This window comes from Pipistrellus kuhlii, unplaced genomic scaffold (genome assembly GCF_014108245.1).
Source record: "Pipistrellus kuhlii isolate mPipKuh1 unplaced genomic scaffold, mPipKuh1.p scaffold_m20_p_2, whole genome shotgun sequence".
Lineage (NCBI taxonomy): Eukaryota > Metazoa > Chordata > Mammalia > Chiroptera > Vespertilionidae > Pipistrellus > Pipistrellus kuhlii.
This window is the reverse complement of record NW_023425515.1, coordinates 78,679,611-78,696,386: the sequence shown is the minus strand read 5'-3', so window position 1 is coordinate 78,696,386 and position 16,776 is coordinate 78,679,611. Positions and strand designations below refer to the sequence as shown.

At 33.7% G+C, this 16,776-nt stretch overlaps 1 protein-coding gene across 2 annotated transcripts; it reads right to left on the bottom strand.

The window, feature by feature from the left end:
- Positions 1-275: 275 nt before the first annotated feature.
- On the bottom strand, positions 276-15,942 carry POU1F1 (POU class 1 homeobox 1). 2 transcript variants are annotated; one of them, XM_036444954.1, is made up of 6 exons: positions 15,681-15,942; positions 12,538-12,687; positions 5,190-5,414; positions 2,601-2,765; positions 1,768-1,828; positions 276-763 (listed from the first exon to the last, which is right to left on the bottom strand). In XM_036444954.1, exons 1-6 carry the CDS (start codon positions 15,820-15,822, stop codon positions 553-555), a joined length of 954 nt encoding a protein of 317 aa, XP_036300847.1. In that variant the 5' UTR covers positions 15,823-15,942; the 3' UTR covers positions 276-552. The 2 variants fall into 2 exon arrangements, with proteins under 2 accessions (XP_036300847.1, XP_036300848.1); XM_036444955.2 differs by having other exon boundaries at positions 12,538-12,609.
- Positions 15,943-16,776: the final 834 nt, after the last annotated feature.

Genomic DNA, 16,776 nt, shown 5'->3' with positions numbered 1-16,776 from the left:
AGTGCAAAACTTGAATTGAAGCCAACCATTAAAGCTGATGATAAGCAGGACATTGGCTAAGAAATCATGTAATTGGATTTTCTCTGGTGATATTTTTTAACTATGTGACATTACTCTGAAACATTAAAAAGCTAACATACAGCCTTTGGAAAAAGAACATTTAAAAGACCTCTGTGTACACTTGTGTGTGTGTGCATGTGTATGTATGTGTGTGTGTGTGCATGGTGTGTGTGTGTGTGTGTGTGTGTGTGTGTGTGTTCAGATAGATGATAAATAGGGAGAGACTGGGAGAGAAGGAATCATTTTACTTCTGCTTGTACCTTTTGCTTGAAATATACAATATGGCCCCTGAGGATAATTATTTTAAAGAAAATAATTAGTCAAAATAATTTAAATTAAAGTTTTAGAATTTAAAAAAGAAAAGCTTCTGCAAAGTTATTGATATAGATATAGAATGATTTTTAAAGCCAACCAAATAACTACATTCTATTTGTGTTGGAGAACAGAAAAGAATGAAAAACAGAAAAATTTGCAGTTACACAATAGGAAATCTTATCTGCACTCAAGATTTTCCTTGGAAATAGCAAATAAACTCTGATTCAGACTTGTTTTCACCCGTTTTTCTCTCTGCCTTCGGTTGCAAAACCATACTCTTACTACTTCTTTTTCAAGATTCAGTTCTTCAGCCATCCTCATGATCTCTTGAGAGGAGGGTTTATTCTGTTCTCCAAAGTGTCTCTCCAGGGCACCTTTTGCAGCGATACTGGGAGACCGACCAGGTGGGGGAGCAGACGGCAGGGGTGGAAAGACAGGGTAAGATTATGTTTTTGGCAGATCAAAATTAAATTGGGTTGAATTTTTAAATATTAACATGAAAAGAAAACTTAAGGACTCTTAAAACATTTTAAAACTTTCAACAAAGATAGGTGTATGTTTTGTCGTATTTTTAGATACTTGTCTTATGCAGGGTACCATTCATTACCAGTCACAGGAAGAAATAAGTAGAGGAACAGACTTTCTATGTTTATCCCGCTTTGCACCACAAGAGGGCACTGACTTCCTGAGAAGGAAAGGAACACTTCTGTAGGCATTTCTATTTAAATGTCCCCCAGAAATCATTTGTCATTTACAATAGATGAAATGTTCAGTGAACAACTAACCAACCCAAACAAAACCTACATTTTAGCATTTCCTCCGTGAGCCTCATAGAGATTACAAAACACACACACACACACACACACACACTAAAAAAAAACAAAACCAACAATCTTTTTGGTTTAAATTGTAAGAAGTCATCTTGGACTTTAAGATTCTAAAATACTGATTTCTAGTTTTATTATTTTTAATAATACAAATGCTATATCGCCAGAGCAAGATTTATATATAACAGGAAAGCTGAAATAGTCACTATTTTTAGAAATGATTGCTCAGTTTCTCTTTTATTCAAAATTTTTAGAGCAAAAATGCTATGAATCAAACAATACATAGTATTCCAACAGATGTTTAAAATTAATAGCTCTCCACTTCTTACTATTAAGTTATTAAAATCTGCTTTTTAAAATGTAGTTTGTATTTTTCAACTGGCTATATCCACCTTAAATTTATATGTTATGTTGCGCATGGGCGCACACACACACACACACACACACACACATATATATATATATATATATATATATATATATATATATATATATGCTAAAAGCTTATTCCATTTGTAAATATCCTTTCCTCCCTCTAGAGACATTTAATATCTCAAAAGCATACCTTATAGTTGTTCTTCGTTTCCTTTTTCTTTCATTCACTCCCACTTTTTCATTGTATAAAGCTGTAATGGGGAAAAGAGGGATAATAACAGAAACCAAGTAGGGTTTAAAACAACAACTCGGATTTGGATTTCAAATGTTCATTATAAAGCTATGCAAAATAAAATCACCATACAATTTTTAATTTTTTGCAACCTATGACATTTTGTATTGCAAGCCCTAGATAACTATGTCAATACAGAAACAAATATTAACTTTGCAAAAGACAACTGTCTATAAATCATACCTCTATTTGCTTTTGTTGGAACTCTTGCTCTCAAACTTGGCTCTTTAGCCAGTCCTGACATATTAGTATAAGTAGATCATTTTCTCACATTAAATCACTCTTCTGACAATTGCTTGTGCTATTCATTTGGAATACTCATGTTTGCAAATGCTCTGGTTACACTAGTATTCATTTATAAAAATGATTGCACATAGAATCACCCCCATTTAGCATGAAGGTAAGAAAAAAGTCTGAATGCATTTAAAAATTTTCATTTCACCACTTCTCATCTATGCCACAAAGTCTAGATAGCCATCCTCATGCAGCTTATCCTCACACTATTTACCGTAGCAGTAAACTTATTGCTACACTTGCATTAGTCTTCCTTTCTTTTAGTATGATGAATCAAGACAGTTATTCTTCATTTAAAACAAAACAAAACAAACAAACAAAAAAAAACCTACACAAAAATAAAGCTCAAACCTCTCACTTCAGCATTATTCCTACCAATCGATGCCACTGTTTTTAGGTTAAATGTCCCAGAGCCTTCAGAGATGCAGCTTTAGTACCTCCCACTTGCTCAGCCTCCTCCAGCCATTTGGACAATATTGCTTTAAGTTTGCATGCATTTTTGAAGCTCAGCTGCAGGTTTTCAAATCGGCAGATAGTTGTTTGACTGAATTCCGAGCCATGAACAGCTGCCAGGGCTTCCCCAACATTTGTTTGGGTGTACCCTACGAAAGGAAAATGAAGCATTAGCTTCAGCTTTCAGGAATCATTCCTTTTGGTACAAGATTGTATACATCTGTGAATCTTTGTCAATTGTTCCATACCACTTCTAAGCATATACTTTCTGGCAAGTTATAATTGTTTTGTAAGGAGCAATGTAAAATTGCCCAGTACTTCAAAATTCTTATTTCTAGTTAATTATTTTTTCTAGAAGTCAAAATCATTCAGATAGGAATATCCTCCATTCATAATTTTTAGCCACATTGGATAAATATGTCATCAGATACTTAAAAATTCTTGCATTCTTTGTTATTGTTATTAAATATCTGATGAATATGCTCAAAAGTCTATTGTATGTTGAATATAGTGCATAAAATAAATGGTGTTTTATCATAAGTATTTTTATCTCAATCATTACGACAAAAAAAATCAGCTATATGTTGAAGGGTATCAAGTAAAATTAAAATTATGCTTACTTTCCCTAAAATCATGTCTATTATGAGACTTTAATTATCCAACATTTTATAAAAACCTCCAAACACATTTACTACATCATTTGGTAATGCTTCTATCACCTGGCAAAAGATTCTCATTAACTGTCTGGAACATTTTTAGAGTACAAGTTGCTATAAACCATCAATATTGAATTTGAACCATTTACAGCAATAGATATATCAAACTGCAAATGAATGTTATAAATTGCCTACTGCCGTGCTTATTGCATATTGTAACTGCATATTAATTCAGGGCCTACGGCTATATACCTGTATGCATAAAGTGGTTACATATGACACCCACTGATAAATATTATTACAAAATAACCTGTTGTTCATTCCACAATTATAGAGGTTTGAACTATCATTTTCCATCCATTTTTTAAAAAATTCACTACTTCATGAATTTAAATCAAGGTTAATTTAGTTGTTTCAGCTATTTTGTTAAGAACACTTTTCAATAGAAAGTAAACAATTCACAGAAACAAAATTGCAAACGACTGTCAAATACATGACAGAGATTTCCATGAGGTAGACTGAGCTATTTGATTTGCAAAGATCTAAAAGATTAACTGCATTTTTTCCTTCAACCACTATAATTATCCTATGTGTCAGTCACTGTTGTAAGTACTGAGGATGTGTCATTAAGGAGAAAACAAAAGCAAACCAACAACAAAGCACCCTGCCTTCATGGAGACCTGAGGGACCCTTACAAGAGACACTATGATGGCAGTAAAATTTGGTTCAATGCCTACACAGACAGGTTTGACAGGTTTGACTACATCTACCAAGATTACAAGTACTCTTGGATCAAGCAATTTTGTTTTTAACACTTTTCCTGCACATATATTTGTATAGGTGCAAAATAACATTTATGACGTTAATGACTGTAGTATTGTTTTTAACAGAATAATATCAGAGACAACATAAATTTGCCATCAGTACAGGACTGGTTAAATAAACTGTAAAATGGAATATGACACATTCATTTTTTAAAAGAAAGCTGGCTGGGGTGGCTTAGTTGGTTGGGTGCCATCCCGTGCACCAGAAGGCTGCAAGTTTGATTCCTGCTTAGGGCACAGGCCCCGGCTCAGGCTCCCTCCCTGGTAAGAGGTGTGCAGGAGACAACTGATTAATCAATGTTTCGCTGTCACATCAGTGTTTTTTTTTTCCTCTCTCTCTCTCCTTCCCTCTTGCTTAAAAAAGGGGGGAAAAATCAATAAAGCCCTGGCTGGTTGTCAGTGATGAATGTTGGCCCTCAGACCAAAGGTTCTCTACTTAAATTCCCTGTCCAGGGCACATACCTCGGTTCTGCAGCTCTGGCAGGGGTGAGTGTAGGAGGCGACCAGTGATGTGTCTCTCTCACACTGATGTTTCTCTCTTTCTCCCTCCTGCCCTCTAGAAATCAATGGGGAAAAAATATCCCTGGGCAAGAAAATAAATGAATAAATAAACAAATAAATAAATAAATAAATATCTTCCCAAAATAGTTAAATAAAAAATACATAAGAAGAAATAAAAATATCTATTGTCTTATATATGCATAAATACCTTTAAGAGGATACACAAGAAACTAGCAACATTGAAAAACAGGAAAGTTAAGCAAAAGGGATATGCTTTATTTATATTCTTATAAGACTTTGAATAATATGAATGCATCATCTATTCAGAAGTTCAAATAAAACACTGTGTAGAGAAAACTGAGCACTTTTAAAATAATCTGAGGTGGTTAAGTTGAAAATAAGTGCCATTAATTTAAAAATTTATGTATTTTGGCTATCAAAAATTTACAAAGAAATACAGATTTTTATAGGATTTTCACACTTGAACTAATTAAATCCACAGTAGAGATGTAGAATAACTGTCTTGGACTTTTGAGCAGAATAGAAGCGATGGAACAGTAATACAATAAAGATCTGCAGGCCAAGTGCATACCTAACTTAATTCTTCTAACTTTAAATTCATTGGCAAACTTTTCAAGTTCTCGAATTTCCGGGGAATCCATGTCTATTGGCTCTTCCACCAGTTTACTTTTCCGCCTGAGTTCCTGCTTGAAATCAGGGCCCACGGGGTCCTCTGCCAGGAGAGGCTGGTGCATGGGCGGAAAGCCATGACTCAAGGTGTGGTCAGGAAACTTATAGAGACAAGGGGCTAAGCTGCCTGTAAGGAAACAAAGAAAGAAAGTAAAGGCCATTTGTAGCTACACACCATTTCTATACAAGCAAAGGTTTTGCCCATTATTTTGCTACAGCGAGGCTGGATTCTAAAAACCGTAACTGTCTTTCAGTGGGCTGAAGTCAGAGTAGCTTAGAATAAACTAGATTTATTTCCCATCTTCCCCAGAGCAACAAAAGCAAAGATAATGCCAAAGACAATAAGCCTGGAATTGCAAATATTTAAAAGAGAAATAAGCAAATACTTTCAGAAGTGTAAGTTTTTCACCATTTTCTTTTCTTAACAAGACACCCATTCCTGGGAATTTGAGGTTCAACTTCAGCAGAATGTGTATTTTGATCTCTATTTTCTTAATCCATTGAACAAATAATCTGTGATGGTTGTTATAATCAAGTGACATGGTTAAGTGCTATGCTGAAAAGTTTTTTTAGAATCAGAAAATTGATTTTAGAATAGTGAGAAGCCAGACAGTTTTATCAATAAATGTTTAACATCACAGAGTAATAATTATGTCTTTTAAAAATGTAACAAGAGCAGATAAAAAGAGAATTATGAGAACATAAACTACATTAATATGTTTAAATATATTTGAGGAGTGAATAGACATTAATAAAAGGTAATTTTAAAAGTTTTATTAAAAATTCAGCAACAAAATTATTTTGAAAAAAATTCAGTATAGTGGAATTATTCTTGATAATTTTTAAGAAGCAAGAATAAGTGACAAGGAAGAATGCAATTCTAGATATGACAGGAAATCACCTCTGAATAATAAAGCATTGTATTGATTAGTAGGTTAAATAATAAATCACAAAGACTAAAATATGTGAACATTTTTAAATTGATTCCAGATTTCATTCTTCATTAGTAGAGAAGAGTCTGCCTCAGTTGGGGAGCTTGGGTGAGAAAATATAAGCCAAATTCCCAGATTTTTTATTTTGGTTTTCTTCAACAACCCATTATGTTTTAATTGTAGGTATTTCCCTTCAATTTTATATTCAATAACACATGTATAACCAAGATGCTTTGATATAAATAAAATATTTAGTAATGAATCATGTTTCTGAGTATTAATAAATATTTAAACTAAAAATAAATTACAACTGACTATATACAATAATAATTCTTAGAAACACTGAAAATATACATTGAATGTTTAGTACTTATAATTTCTTCATAAATAAATTCACAAATCAAAAATATGAGTAACAATATATTTTGCCAGAATATTAAGATCTTACATTAGTATATCAATATGTAATGAGTAAAAGAATAGTGTAAGTCAGCAAATTGTCAGCTATTATTTATATGAAAATATGTAATTACAAAGTGGACCCCTATCCAATAGACTATATTAATTTTCTGAAGCAAAGTAGACATATAAGTGAGAGATTAAACAAAAAGGCATAAAATAAATTTAGCTGTTTCACAGGTATGAAAAATATTTGAAAGAAAGAATTCCTATCTAAAGTTTTTCATGGTACTTTACAAACCCAAATTATTCAGTTTTACTTTTTAAAAAGTCATTTAATCATCCAATTAATGCTTTAGTGGATATGAAACTTATCAAACAAGATAAAAATGTTCAGAGCAATTGTATCAATGTTTAATTTATTATATAGTTTATTTTTGGAAATGTTTATTAATTTTAGGATTCATTTTTAGCTTTCTATTCATTTTGGATTTTTTGTTAGTTGAAGTAAAAGAAAGATTCATACATATAAGAAGAAAACTCATCACATTTATTTTAGCATCTACTTAGTATTTATCTCAAGACTTTTCTGTCGCTTATGCTTTCAGAGTTGGTTCTTATATGTGAAAGAATTATACTTTTTTCAACACTCATAAATATCAAATGAAACTTAACACACTTAAGGATGAAATACTCTGAGAAACAATAAAAGCAGAGACAAGAAAATCAAACTGTTGTTTGATTTTGCACATTTAATGTATTTTAAGGTACTTTAGATAACTCATTTAACTCATGTCAAATTATGTTGATTTTACATAAGTAATCTTCGCATATATTTTACAGAAGATGCCCTAAGGTCTGACTTGGTTAGCAATCTTGACCATTCCATTTTTGTTGCTATTCATAGTCACACACTGCTACAAGCTCTCTGGGAGACCGCGTGCTGGGTTCATTACACTTTTCTCATTTTCTTATTCTTATATAAGCAAATGAGGTAGGAAGAATTTATAACTTTTTTTACCCAAAATTTAAAATATATGAAACTTAAGTAAAAGTAAATTAAATAACTTTTCCTGGATGCCATAATAAATTAACTATCCAGTTGAAACTAGAACTAAAGTCCAATGAACATTGCAATAAACCCCATCAAAATCTTTACTCAGGTAGATCAAATTCTTTCTTTGAAAGACTTCTGCAGTTTAAACACATATGTCTACATTAAAACAAATACTTTCAGACAAAAATGGTATAATTATTTATTAAAATATTAGAAGTCAGCCATCTCTATTTCCAGAAAATGTTAAAGGTACTTTTATACATTATAAATTATCTGGAAAACAAACATTTAAAAAGTAATTTGATCGTGAATCTGAAAGTGCACAGGAAATGCCATGTTCAAAGGCTTGGCATCCAGAGCAAAAAGGGAAACGTGTGATATATCTTTACTTTTCATTAAGTGAAAGTATCCGCAATTATCCACAGGGACAGTTTTTCTGGAGCTAACCCTAAACAGAAATTTATGAGTAATAAGCACAGCCAAACACAGTACATTTCCTATTATCTGATCCTGTATTTGGAGGAGAGAAGGGGGTGATCGGTATTGTATATGTGGCAAGATATTTTAAAAATATTTCTAAAGCTTTGCTTCCGTTGGCAGAGCTCAGTGGTTGAGAATCCACCTACGAACCAAGAGGTCACAGTTCGATTATTGGTCAGGGCACAGGCTCAGGTTGGGGACTCGATACTCAGTGTAGGTTGTGCAGGAGGCAGTCGATCAATGATTCTCTTTCATCACTGATGTTTCTATCTCTCTCTTTCTCTCCCTTCCTCTCTAAAATCAATAAATCATTTTTTAAATATATTTTATTAACTTTTTACAGAGAGGAAGAGAGAGAGATAGAGAGCTAGAAACGTCAATGAGAGAGAAACATCGACCAGCTGCCTCCTGCACACCCCCTACCGGGGATGTGCCCGCAACCAATGTACATGCCCTTGTCCAGAATCGAACCTGGGACCTTTCAGTCCGCAGACCGACGCTCTACCGCTGAGCCAAACCGGTTTCGGCTAAAATCAATAAATCATTTAAAAGGCAAGGTAAAAGATGCTGTGACTCCGTACAGTGGTGAGTCTCATATTCAACTTCCCAGACATTAATAAAATGAAGTTGTCTGTAAGCCTAGACAAGCACTCATCTAAATAGCTTGGAAGTGCCTGCCTATTCTCCACAGCCCAGCTCTATTTTCACATTGCAAATGAGTCTACTACAGCCTTGCTGAATTGCTCCATATGTGTCTCTGTGTGGGGGACAGAGGTGAATCTCTAAGGCAGGCAGTGGGGATGAGGAGGGCTCGCCTTGCAGGGCGCTGGTTCAATGTACCGTGGTACCCGCGCAAATTGCTCTCCTGCAGCATGTGGCTCTGACAGATGCTGACAATGTCTCTGAGGTTACGGGCTTGAAGCCTTAAAGGAACCAACACAGGGAATAGGGAAACAAAGCAGAATACTCTGCCTGGTTGTAGACACACAAAAATGTGCATTTGAATATTTCTATTTTCTCTCCCCCCGCCCCCATTACAATGATTTGAAGAAAATCCTAAGTTTGAATGTGACCTTTGATCTTTTGGGAACTGATAAATCCTATCCATGTATAGCAGGAGTCCTCCGCCAGGCTTCCTAAATTAAGTTTACTTGGAACACAGCCACGCCCATTTGTTTACATATTGCCTAAAGCTGCTTTTCTGCTGCCATCACCAGTTGAGTAGCTGCCACAGAGACTAAAAAACAGGGAAAATACGTCAGCTTAGAGCCACTGAGAGGCCCTTCATGATTCAGAGGCAAAAGATCCTCAGAATTACTCCTTCCCTCAGAGTCAACACAACCAGAACAAGTTGGGGGGCAGGGTGGTGGGGGAAGGAAAGAAAATTTGAGAATGAAGAGATGAGCTCCAAAGTAGGCTATTTCTCTATGTCAGTAGTCAGCAAACCATGGCTCATGAGCCACATGCGGCTCTTTGGCCCCTTGAGTGTGGCTCTTCCACAAAATACCACGTACCCTAATGAAGTTAATAACAATGTACCTACCTATATAGTTTAAGTTTAAAAATTTTGGCTCTCAAAAGAAATTGCAATCATTGTATTGTTGATATTTGGTTCTGTTGACCAATGAGTTTGCCGACCACTGCATCTCTGTCAACTAAAGTGGGCACTTTCAGCCATAGTCATCTTTTCTTCATTATCTACTCATTAAAGCAAAATGGGCATTTGTGTTCTTGGTTGATTCCCAAACCTCAGCTATTTTGCTTCCCTCTTAAAATTAGTTTTTAAACAAGAACTCTCTTACCAGATCTTGGTTGGACATTATGTCATAACCCTGCTGGGTTAACATGCAGTACATGGAGCTGATTGGCACCAGTTTCACAAGCAGGTGGGTGTGGGCGGGCAGGCCGGGTGGACAGTCCACTGAGCCTGTTTCCTAACTGTCACTTAATTTAGGAAACTAGAGAGGCGAAACAATTCCAGAGACCCACGATTCAAAGTTTTGAGAGTGTTTGCTGTTGTTGTTATTATTATTATTATTATTATTATTATTATTATTATTATTTAGGAGAGATTTTGAATAGCATTTATAATTCTTTGGTTGCTGTTTTCAATACTGAAGGCTGTTGAATTTATCTAAATTCTCAGAAGTAAAGAGACAGAAGAAGGAATTCAGCTGCAAGTGTATCTGAAGAGAAGATCAAGAGAAAGACAGGTTGAGTTGGTAAAAATTAGCCCCAACTCATCTCTAATAGAGTTGTGATATCCGTACAACTGAAATATGAAGAGACTGAAAGTTAAAGATGTGAATGGCTTGAACAAGGCTCAAAATTAGTTTATCTAACTCATTGTTCCCAATTAGTCTGTCTATGCACCAGGATGCACAATTAATTAATCTGATAATTAATGTCCTCCCTACCAACTTGAACAAAATATTGACTATAGCTTTTCCTTTTCAGTGGGTTGCTCATTTAATGAAATGCTCAAACTAAATGTAAGCATCAGAGTATAGGTAATAAAATAACCACATTAAAATAAAGCAATATCACATCCTTTGAAATATAGCATTTTCTGTAGCACCACTTTTATATGGAATAGGTGACAAGGAACTGTCTTTGTTCTTGATGATAAGATGCTTCCATGGATGTGTAGAGGTTTATTTGATGAACGCCTTGAGACTACTCAGAAAATTCAAATGACATAACTGGGTTTCTCTTTTGTGTTTTATACCTCTACTATCTTATTTCTGAATTCATGTGTTTTATAACTCAATTTGTGTAGCTTCTCTGGGGATAAAGGCAGGAGAGTTCAGATTCTCTGACTTTCATCTGCCGTGATGCAAATGCTAATTCTGACTATATGTCAAAATAGTGACATCCAAACAAATTAGAAAGCATATCACATTTTAATATCATTCTCAAAATATATTTGAATATAATTTCTGGGCTAGTTATGGGGAGTTTTTCTTGATGTAACGAACATATTTAATTTTGTTTTAAGACTACAGTGATATCTCCAAATCTTAGGGTAACACTTTTGCTTTTGATGTTGCTAACCCAGGCTTTGCATCACTTTAAAATTTTTTCCAGGGGCCGCTCTGGGTTTGCTGAGTGCCTGCCGGGAACCTTGCACCAGCACAACCTGAGCTGCCTGAGCTTGTTTTCTCCGATCCTGGAAATTGGAAAGATGTTAGAGTTCTCAGGCCAGCTGGGAACTCACCAGGCCTGCAGGCACTGGCCTTAATCTGGTGGGAAGGACAGTGGCAGTAAAATCCACCTTATAGTGTTTGGTCTGTGGCTGATTTTATCTTGGTGCTGACTTCAGTCCACCGCTGCCTGTCACTGGGTTTTGAGGGTGCATGCAGCTGCACCTGGCTTCAGGGGAACTGCTGTAAATGAAAAGCAAACCCTGTGCTCCGAAAGAGCAGCACATGACGGACCATGTGCTTGTCAATCCCATCTTCATAATCAAATGCTGGGGAGGCCCCGGGAAGCATTCTTCCTGCACCTCTAAAGGTGTCATTGTACTATTCCATAAAGAATGCTGTTTTCATCAATGAGGGCTGTTCCCATTAACCATGAATACTGATTAACTACTGAGTGTCTGAATCATAAGTGATCAGTTTTCAAAGGGGAAGAAAAAAGTATGGTTTTCCTTATTTCTTAATAATTAAAAAGAGACATTAGAATTTACAGGTAGTGTTTAAGACCATCATTCTCTATTTACCATAAAGGTGAAGGTATTAACTTACTCAGAATGCTGCTTCATAGACTGAAGAGAAGCTAATTAGTTCTGAAATAGTTTATTTTAAAGTTTTCATGTTTTATTTAGTTTTAAACTGAGAAATTAAAGATTGGTAAATTCCTTTATCTAATGTTTCTTTCTCAGACTTATATGTGTGCATGTATACACACACAAACACACACACACACACGCGCACACACACACACACACACACACACACACACACACACACACATATTCTCACATAGAGCTTTACTAGCTTATTGTCCCCATAATATTTCTCTCCGCGAAGCAGGAATAAATATAAAACATCACGGATTGTCTAAAAAAAATAGGTGTACCAAAAATTCTTAAATCATTAAAATTTAAAACCATTAAATGTTTTCTTTGGCCATAACCTAAGATTAAGTCATGAGTTTTATGACTAGCGGATCCCTTTAGTCAGTTGTTTCCCTTTCTTAAGAAATATGCTATCAATGCCTCAGATAAGCATCAATAAGTAAGTAGTCTTGATCTCATGATGTTTTATTTATTCAGAAAAGAAATGTATGTAACTTTCAGATCAAGATTCTCTTAGACCCAGAAAATTCATCCAAGTTTCCCCAAACTCAATTTCATATGCAAAGACAACTTTTCTTACCTGCCATCACTCCGTAGGTTGATGGCTGATTTCCATAGTGACAGGAAGGAACAGAATAATGAAGTCCAGTTGCTGTGATTTCCAACGTTGTCATCGGGAAATATGTACGCAAGCATTTAGAAGTTTGAATCAAAGACAAAATAGATGGGACTGGTAAGAAAATGTATGATGATTCAGACATGTTCATTTCATTTCAAAAATACACATTTATGCCATTCTTAAATTGAAAATGACAACTGTTTGTTTTCATTTGGGGAAAGTTCTCTGAGCAAGTTAAAACTAGGGGGTGCCCCAGCTGGTTTTGTTAAGTGGATAGAGCATAGACCTGCAGACTGAAAGGTCTGTTTGATTCTAGTCAAGGGCACTGCCCGGTTTTTGGGTGTATCTCCAATAGCAGTCATGCAAAAGACCGTCAATCAATGATTTTCCTCATCATTGATGTTTCTATCTCTCTCTCCTTTTCCCTTCCTCTCTGAAATCAGTAAAAATATATTTTAAAACAAAACAAAACAAAAACTAGGGGGTTAAAATTTGTCAAGAAGTGGACAGAGCCTTTATTGAATATCCTATGCTCTGTAAGGGAGATGACTGACCAATTTGGACTTGGCTAATTGAGAGTTGCAGAATTTGTTCAGGCTTCATCCAATATTGACATTGTAACAAACCAGCTAGAGGAATAGTCTCTTAAAATTATTATGTAAAGTGATATAAAATGATCTTTCTCTGGAAGAATGAGCACAGAAATGGACTCTTGAACTGTTCTTATATTGGTTATTCTGCTAACTTTTTCCATCAAAGAGGAAATGGCACAGCAACTAAGCTCCTATTCTATACAATCATGAAAATCCCACTAAATTTACAGGTTTGTGCAAACTCTGTGACAATGTATGATATGTTTATGCTGCTGTTGAAACCTTAAGGTCATAGATTTCTGCATCCAATTTGACAATTCCAATGATAAAGCTGCTTAAAAAAAAAAAAAAAAAAAAGGTTGATTTTATAGTGATGTCTATAAAGGTTGTCCCTACCACATAAACACAAACTTGTTCATAAATAGTTACATGCTTCCTGGCGTCAATGTGTACTTTGAAAGTAAATTTAAATTACCAAACTTCTTAAAATCAAGCTTTAAACATGAAAAAAAACAAGATGACTAAAACCAGGGAATATTCACACTAATTAATGTTTCTTCACATATTTAATTTTCTTATTCTCCTTCATATCCTGAATATAGCATTTGCTTTTCATAAATATAGTATAGGCATATCTTTTTGAACAAATATCCAAGAGATATTAAAAAGTAGGGAATTTGGATCTTTTAAAACATTTGAAATATGATCTAGTAATCAAAGCCTTGAGGTCTCCTAGAGAAGTAAATCATTTTTCTCTAACTATAGAATAAGTTTAATATTTCAAAATATCTTTATAAATTCTCACTTTACAACTGACATGTAAAAAGAACTAAAGTCATTTTACATTATGATTATACAAACCTTGCTCTGGATTACAAAATTAAACAAATAAACACAAAACAAATTAAATACCCAAAAGCTCTTATTATAACCATTATTTACAATTCTTATTTGGACAAATGATTATGATTTGATGAAAAAATATAAATTCAATGCAATTATCATTTGAAATACATTTAGATCATTTTTACTCATCATATATTTTTTACTTTATAAAATTTAAATACATTTTGTTTCTATGATTTTGAGCTATTAGATAAGTGATAGGCTAACTTATTAAATATGTTATTTATTTACTTAAAAATAAATAAATCTTAAAAATAAATGAGGTTTAGAGTCTAAACTTGCTAAATCATGTCCTCAATTCTAAATTTTATTTTCATTCTGAAATAATATTCACATAGTAGAATAAACAAACATTATATATTTTCCTATCCCCTATTTATAGAAAACCCTATTATTAAAAATATATAATTAGCTAGTGATAGTTTAAAATTTTATAGCACATATTTTTGTTTAAAATATTTTATTATGATTTCAAAAAACATGTTTCACTATATTCCCATTATTACCTTTTAAGATAAATAATGATAATATTAAGTAGGTGAAAAAGATTTCAACATTATTGACTTTACCAAAGTCTAATTATGTAGTTTCTATATTCTTTAAAATACAGCTGAAGAGTAATGCTGAATTTAAAATATATATTTGAAATCTGACTAATTATAAAATAAAGCCTAAATCATTTAAACCAAATATGAATTTACCAACTCAAATTTGATTTCTAAATATATAATATTTCCTTACTTAGATTGCTTTTAAAGCAAGTGGAAAGTAATCATAGCACATTTTTATTTAATGGAAAGAATTTATTCAGCTCAAGATTTAGTCTATTTATAATTCTATTTTAAAACACTTACTTTACTATATAATTAAATAATGAAATATGCATTAACAAAACACATTTATTTGTGTTTCAGACAATTTATTTGCATTTTCAAGTTTAATTTTTATTTAAGAAAGTTATGTAAAGAAAATATCAAAAGTTGGTTAGAGGTTGAAGTCTCTTCAGAACTCGGTCTTGAGAATAATAAACTCAGTTCCTGGGCTCTAAATGTTAAATATTGCTTCTAGTTTTTATTTTCGAGTTTTGAATTATTCTAAAAGTAAGTTTATTAAAATTACTTAATTAGTTTATTCTTTGAAATCCATTGTTGTTGGTATTGGGAATCATTTAGTTGTGTTCAGGATGAAGTATTTGGCTAGTTTTATAATAGTAGCAAATATAATCTAAAAGACAAATTTTTAAGTTAAAGAAATTACTGCTTTAAAACATTAAATTATTTCTAAGCTATTTCTTTAGGTTTGCTCTATATCCATAAACTTCCAATTAAAATGAATTTTGGATTAAAAATAGCCAAATTCACTGTTTACTTATATAAAAATCAGATTTTATAATGAACCAAAAATAAGTTAAATTACTACACTTATTAATATTGCTTGAAAACTTTCTTAGATATTTTGACTTCTTCAATATCCTTAATATTTAACTTTAAGCATATTTAACCTGAAAGGAAAAATAAAAGTAGCAAAGCTATCTGAATTAACAGATCAAAGCATCCATCTGAAATCGCGAGGCCTGGCCCCTGCAGATGTTACTGGAGTCAGTACCTGTGGACATCACATTGGTGGTGTGGTTGGAGACGGGTAGGCACTCGGCAGCGCTGTGATGCATTATCAGAGGCAGAGTTGCAGAAGTCTCAGAATTAAGAGGTATAAAGGTATCAGCCGAAGTAAAAGGTTGGCAACTCATTCCCACAGTGAATAGAGAAGTTAGGAGAACCGGTGCTCCCCAAATCAGAGTTTTATTCTATCGCTGTCTCAAAGGGCTGTTCCGATCTCACTCCCTGCATATATACATCAGGAAGGCTCTGAAGCGCCAAGAGGGCGCGTGCTGGCATTTATACCGCAGGGAAAGCCCTTTATACATGTTAATCGTCTTTTCCCAGGGGTATTGCTTTATCATCTGAACTGCCTTCCTCCTAACTCAAACATAACCCAAGCCCCACAGGAAAGCTTGTTCTGGGTATAGGTTGAGGGTAAGGAAGAAATCTGAAACTTTTTCTGACAGCTTCAGTAATGCAGACCTTTTAGAAGAAATACACTTTAAAAAAGTGTCCCTCAAAGAAATAATGTTACAATAAATTGAAAAATAGGCGTATATTTGTGACTAACACATATGTACATGACAAATGCATATATGTGAGTTTTCCTTTTTTGATAACTTTGCATTAAATAACAAGAGAACATACTATACAATTATAAGAATACAATTATAAGAAATTATGAATATTTAAGTTTCAAATGAAAGAAGCACAGATGACTAAATATGAGAATTAATATGTAACTACTGATTCACACTAAATGATGCACCTTTGAAAAACTATGGAAACCAATTTCATTTTTACAATATTATTAATGGAATATATTGAATACAATGGTAGCAATCTTTAGAAATGATGAGCATGAATAATAGTATCTCTCCCTTGATTTCAATTTACTCATTAAAATGAATATTTATTAAACTCTCACTAGATGCCAATGAGATTCTAGGCACTTTCTACAGTTATGCCATGCAAATTTCACACCACTTCTGTGTGTTACAGACCACACCATCCTCAGTACATCTGAACTGTGCCCGAGCCTCTGATATCAGGCATTCTGCTTCAGAGCCTATAGTAACTATGGTAACACTGGGTGCAAACTC

Bases quoted from the DNA above. Each gene is read 5' to 3' on its own strand.
- POU1F1 (XM_036444954.1), bottom strand. From the start codon at position 15,822: ATGAGTTGCCAACCTTTTACTTCGGCTGATACCTTTATACCTCTTAAT. The intron at 5,415-12,537 runs GTAAGAAAAGTT...GTTTCCTTACAG, and splicing joins AACCTACGGAGTGATGGCAG to GCAGCTTAGCCCCTTGTCTC. The intron at 1,829-2,600 runs GTACTAAAGCTG...TCCCCATTACAG, and splicing joins GGAGGCTGAGCAAGTGGGAG to CTTTATACAATGAAAAAGTG.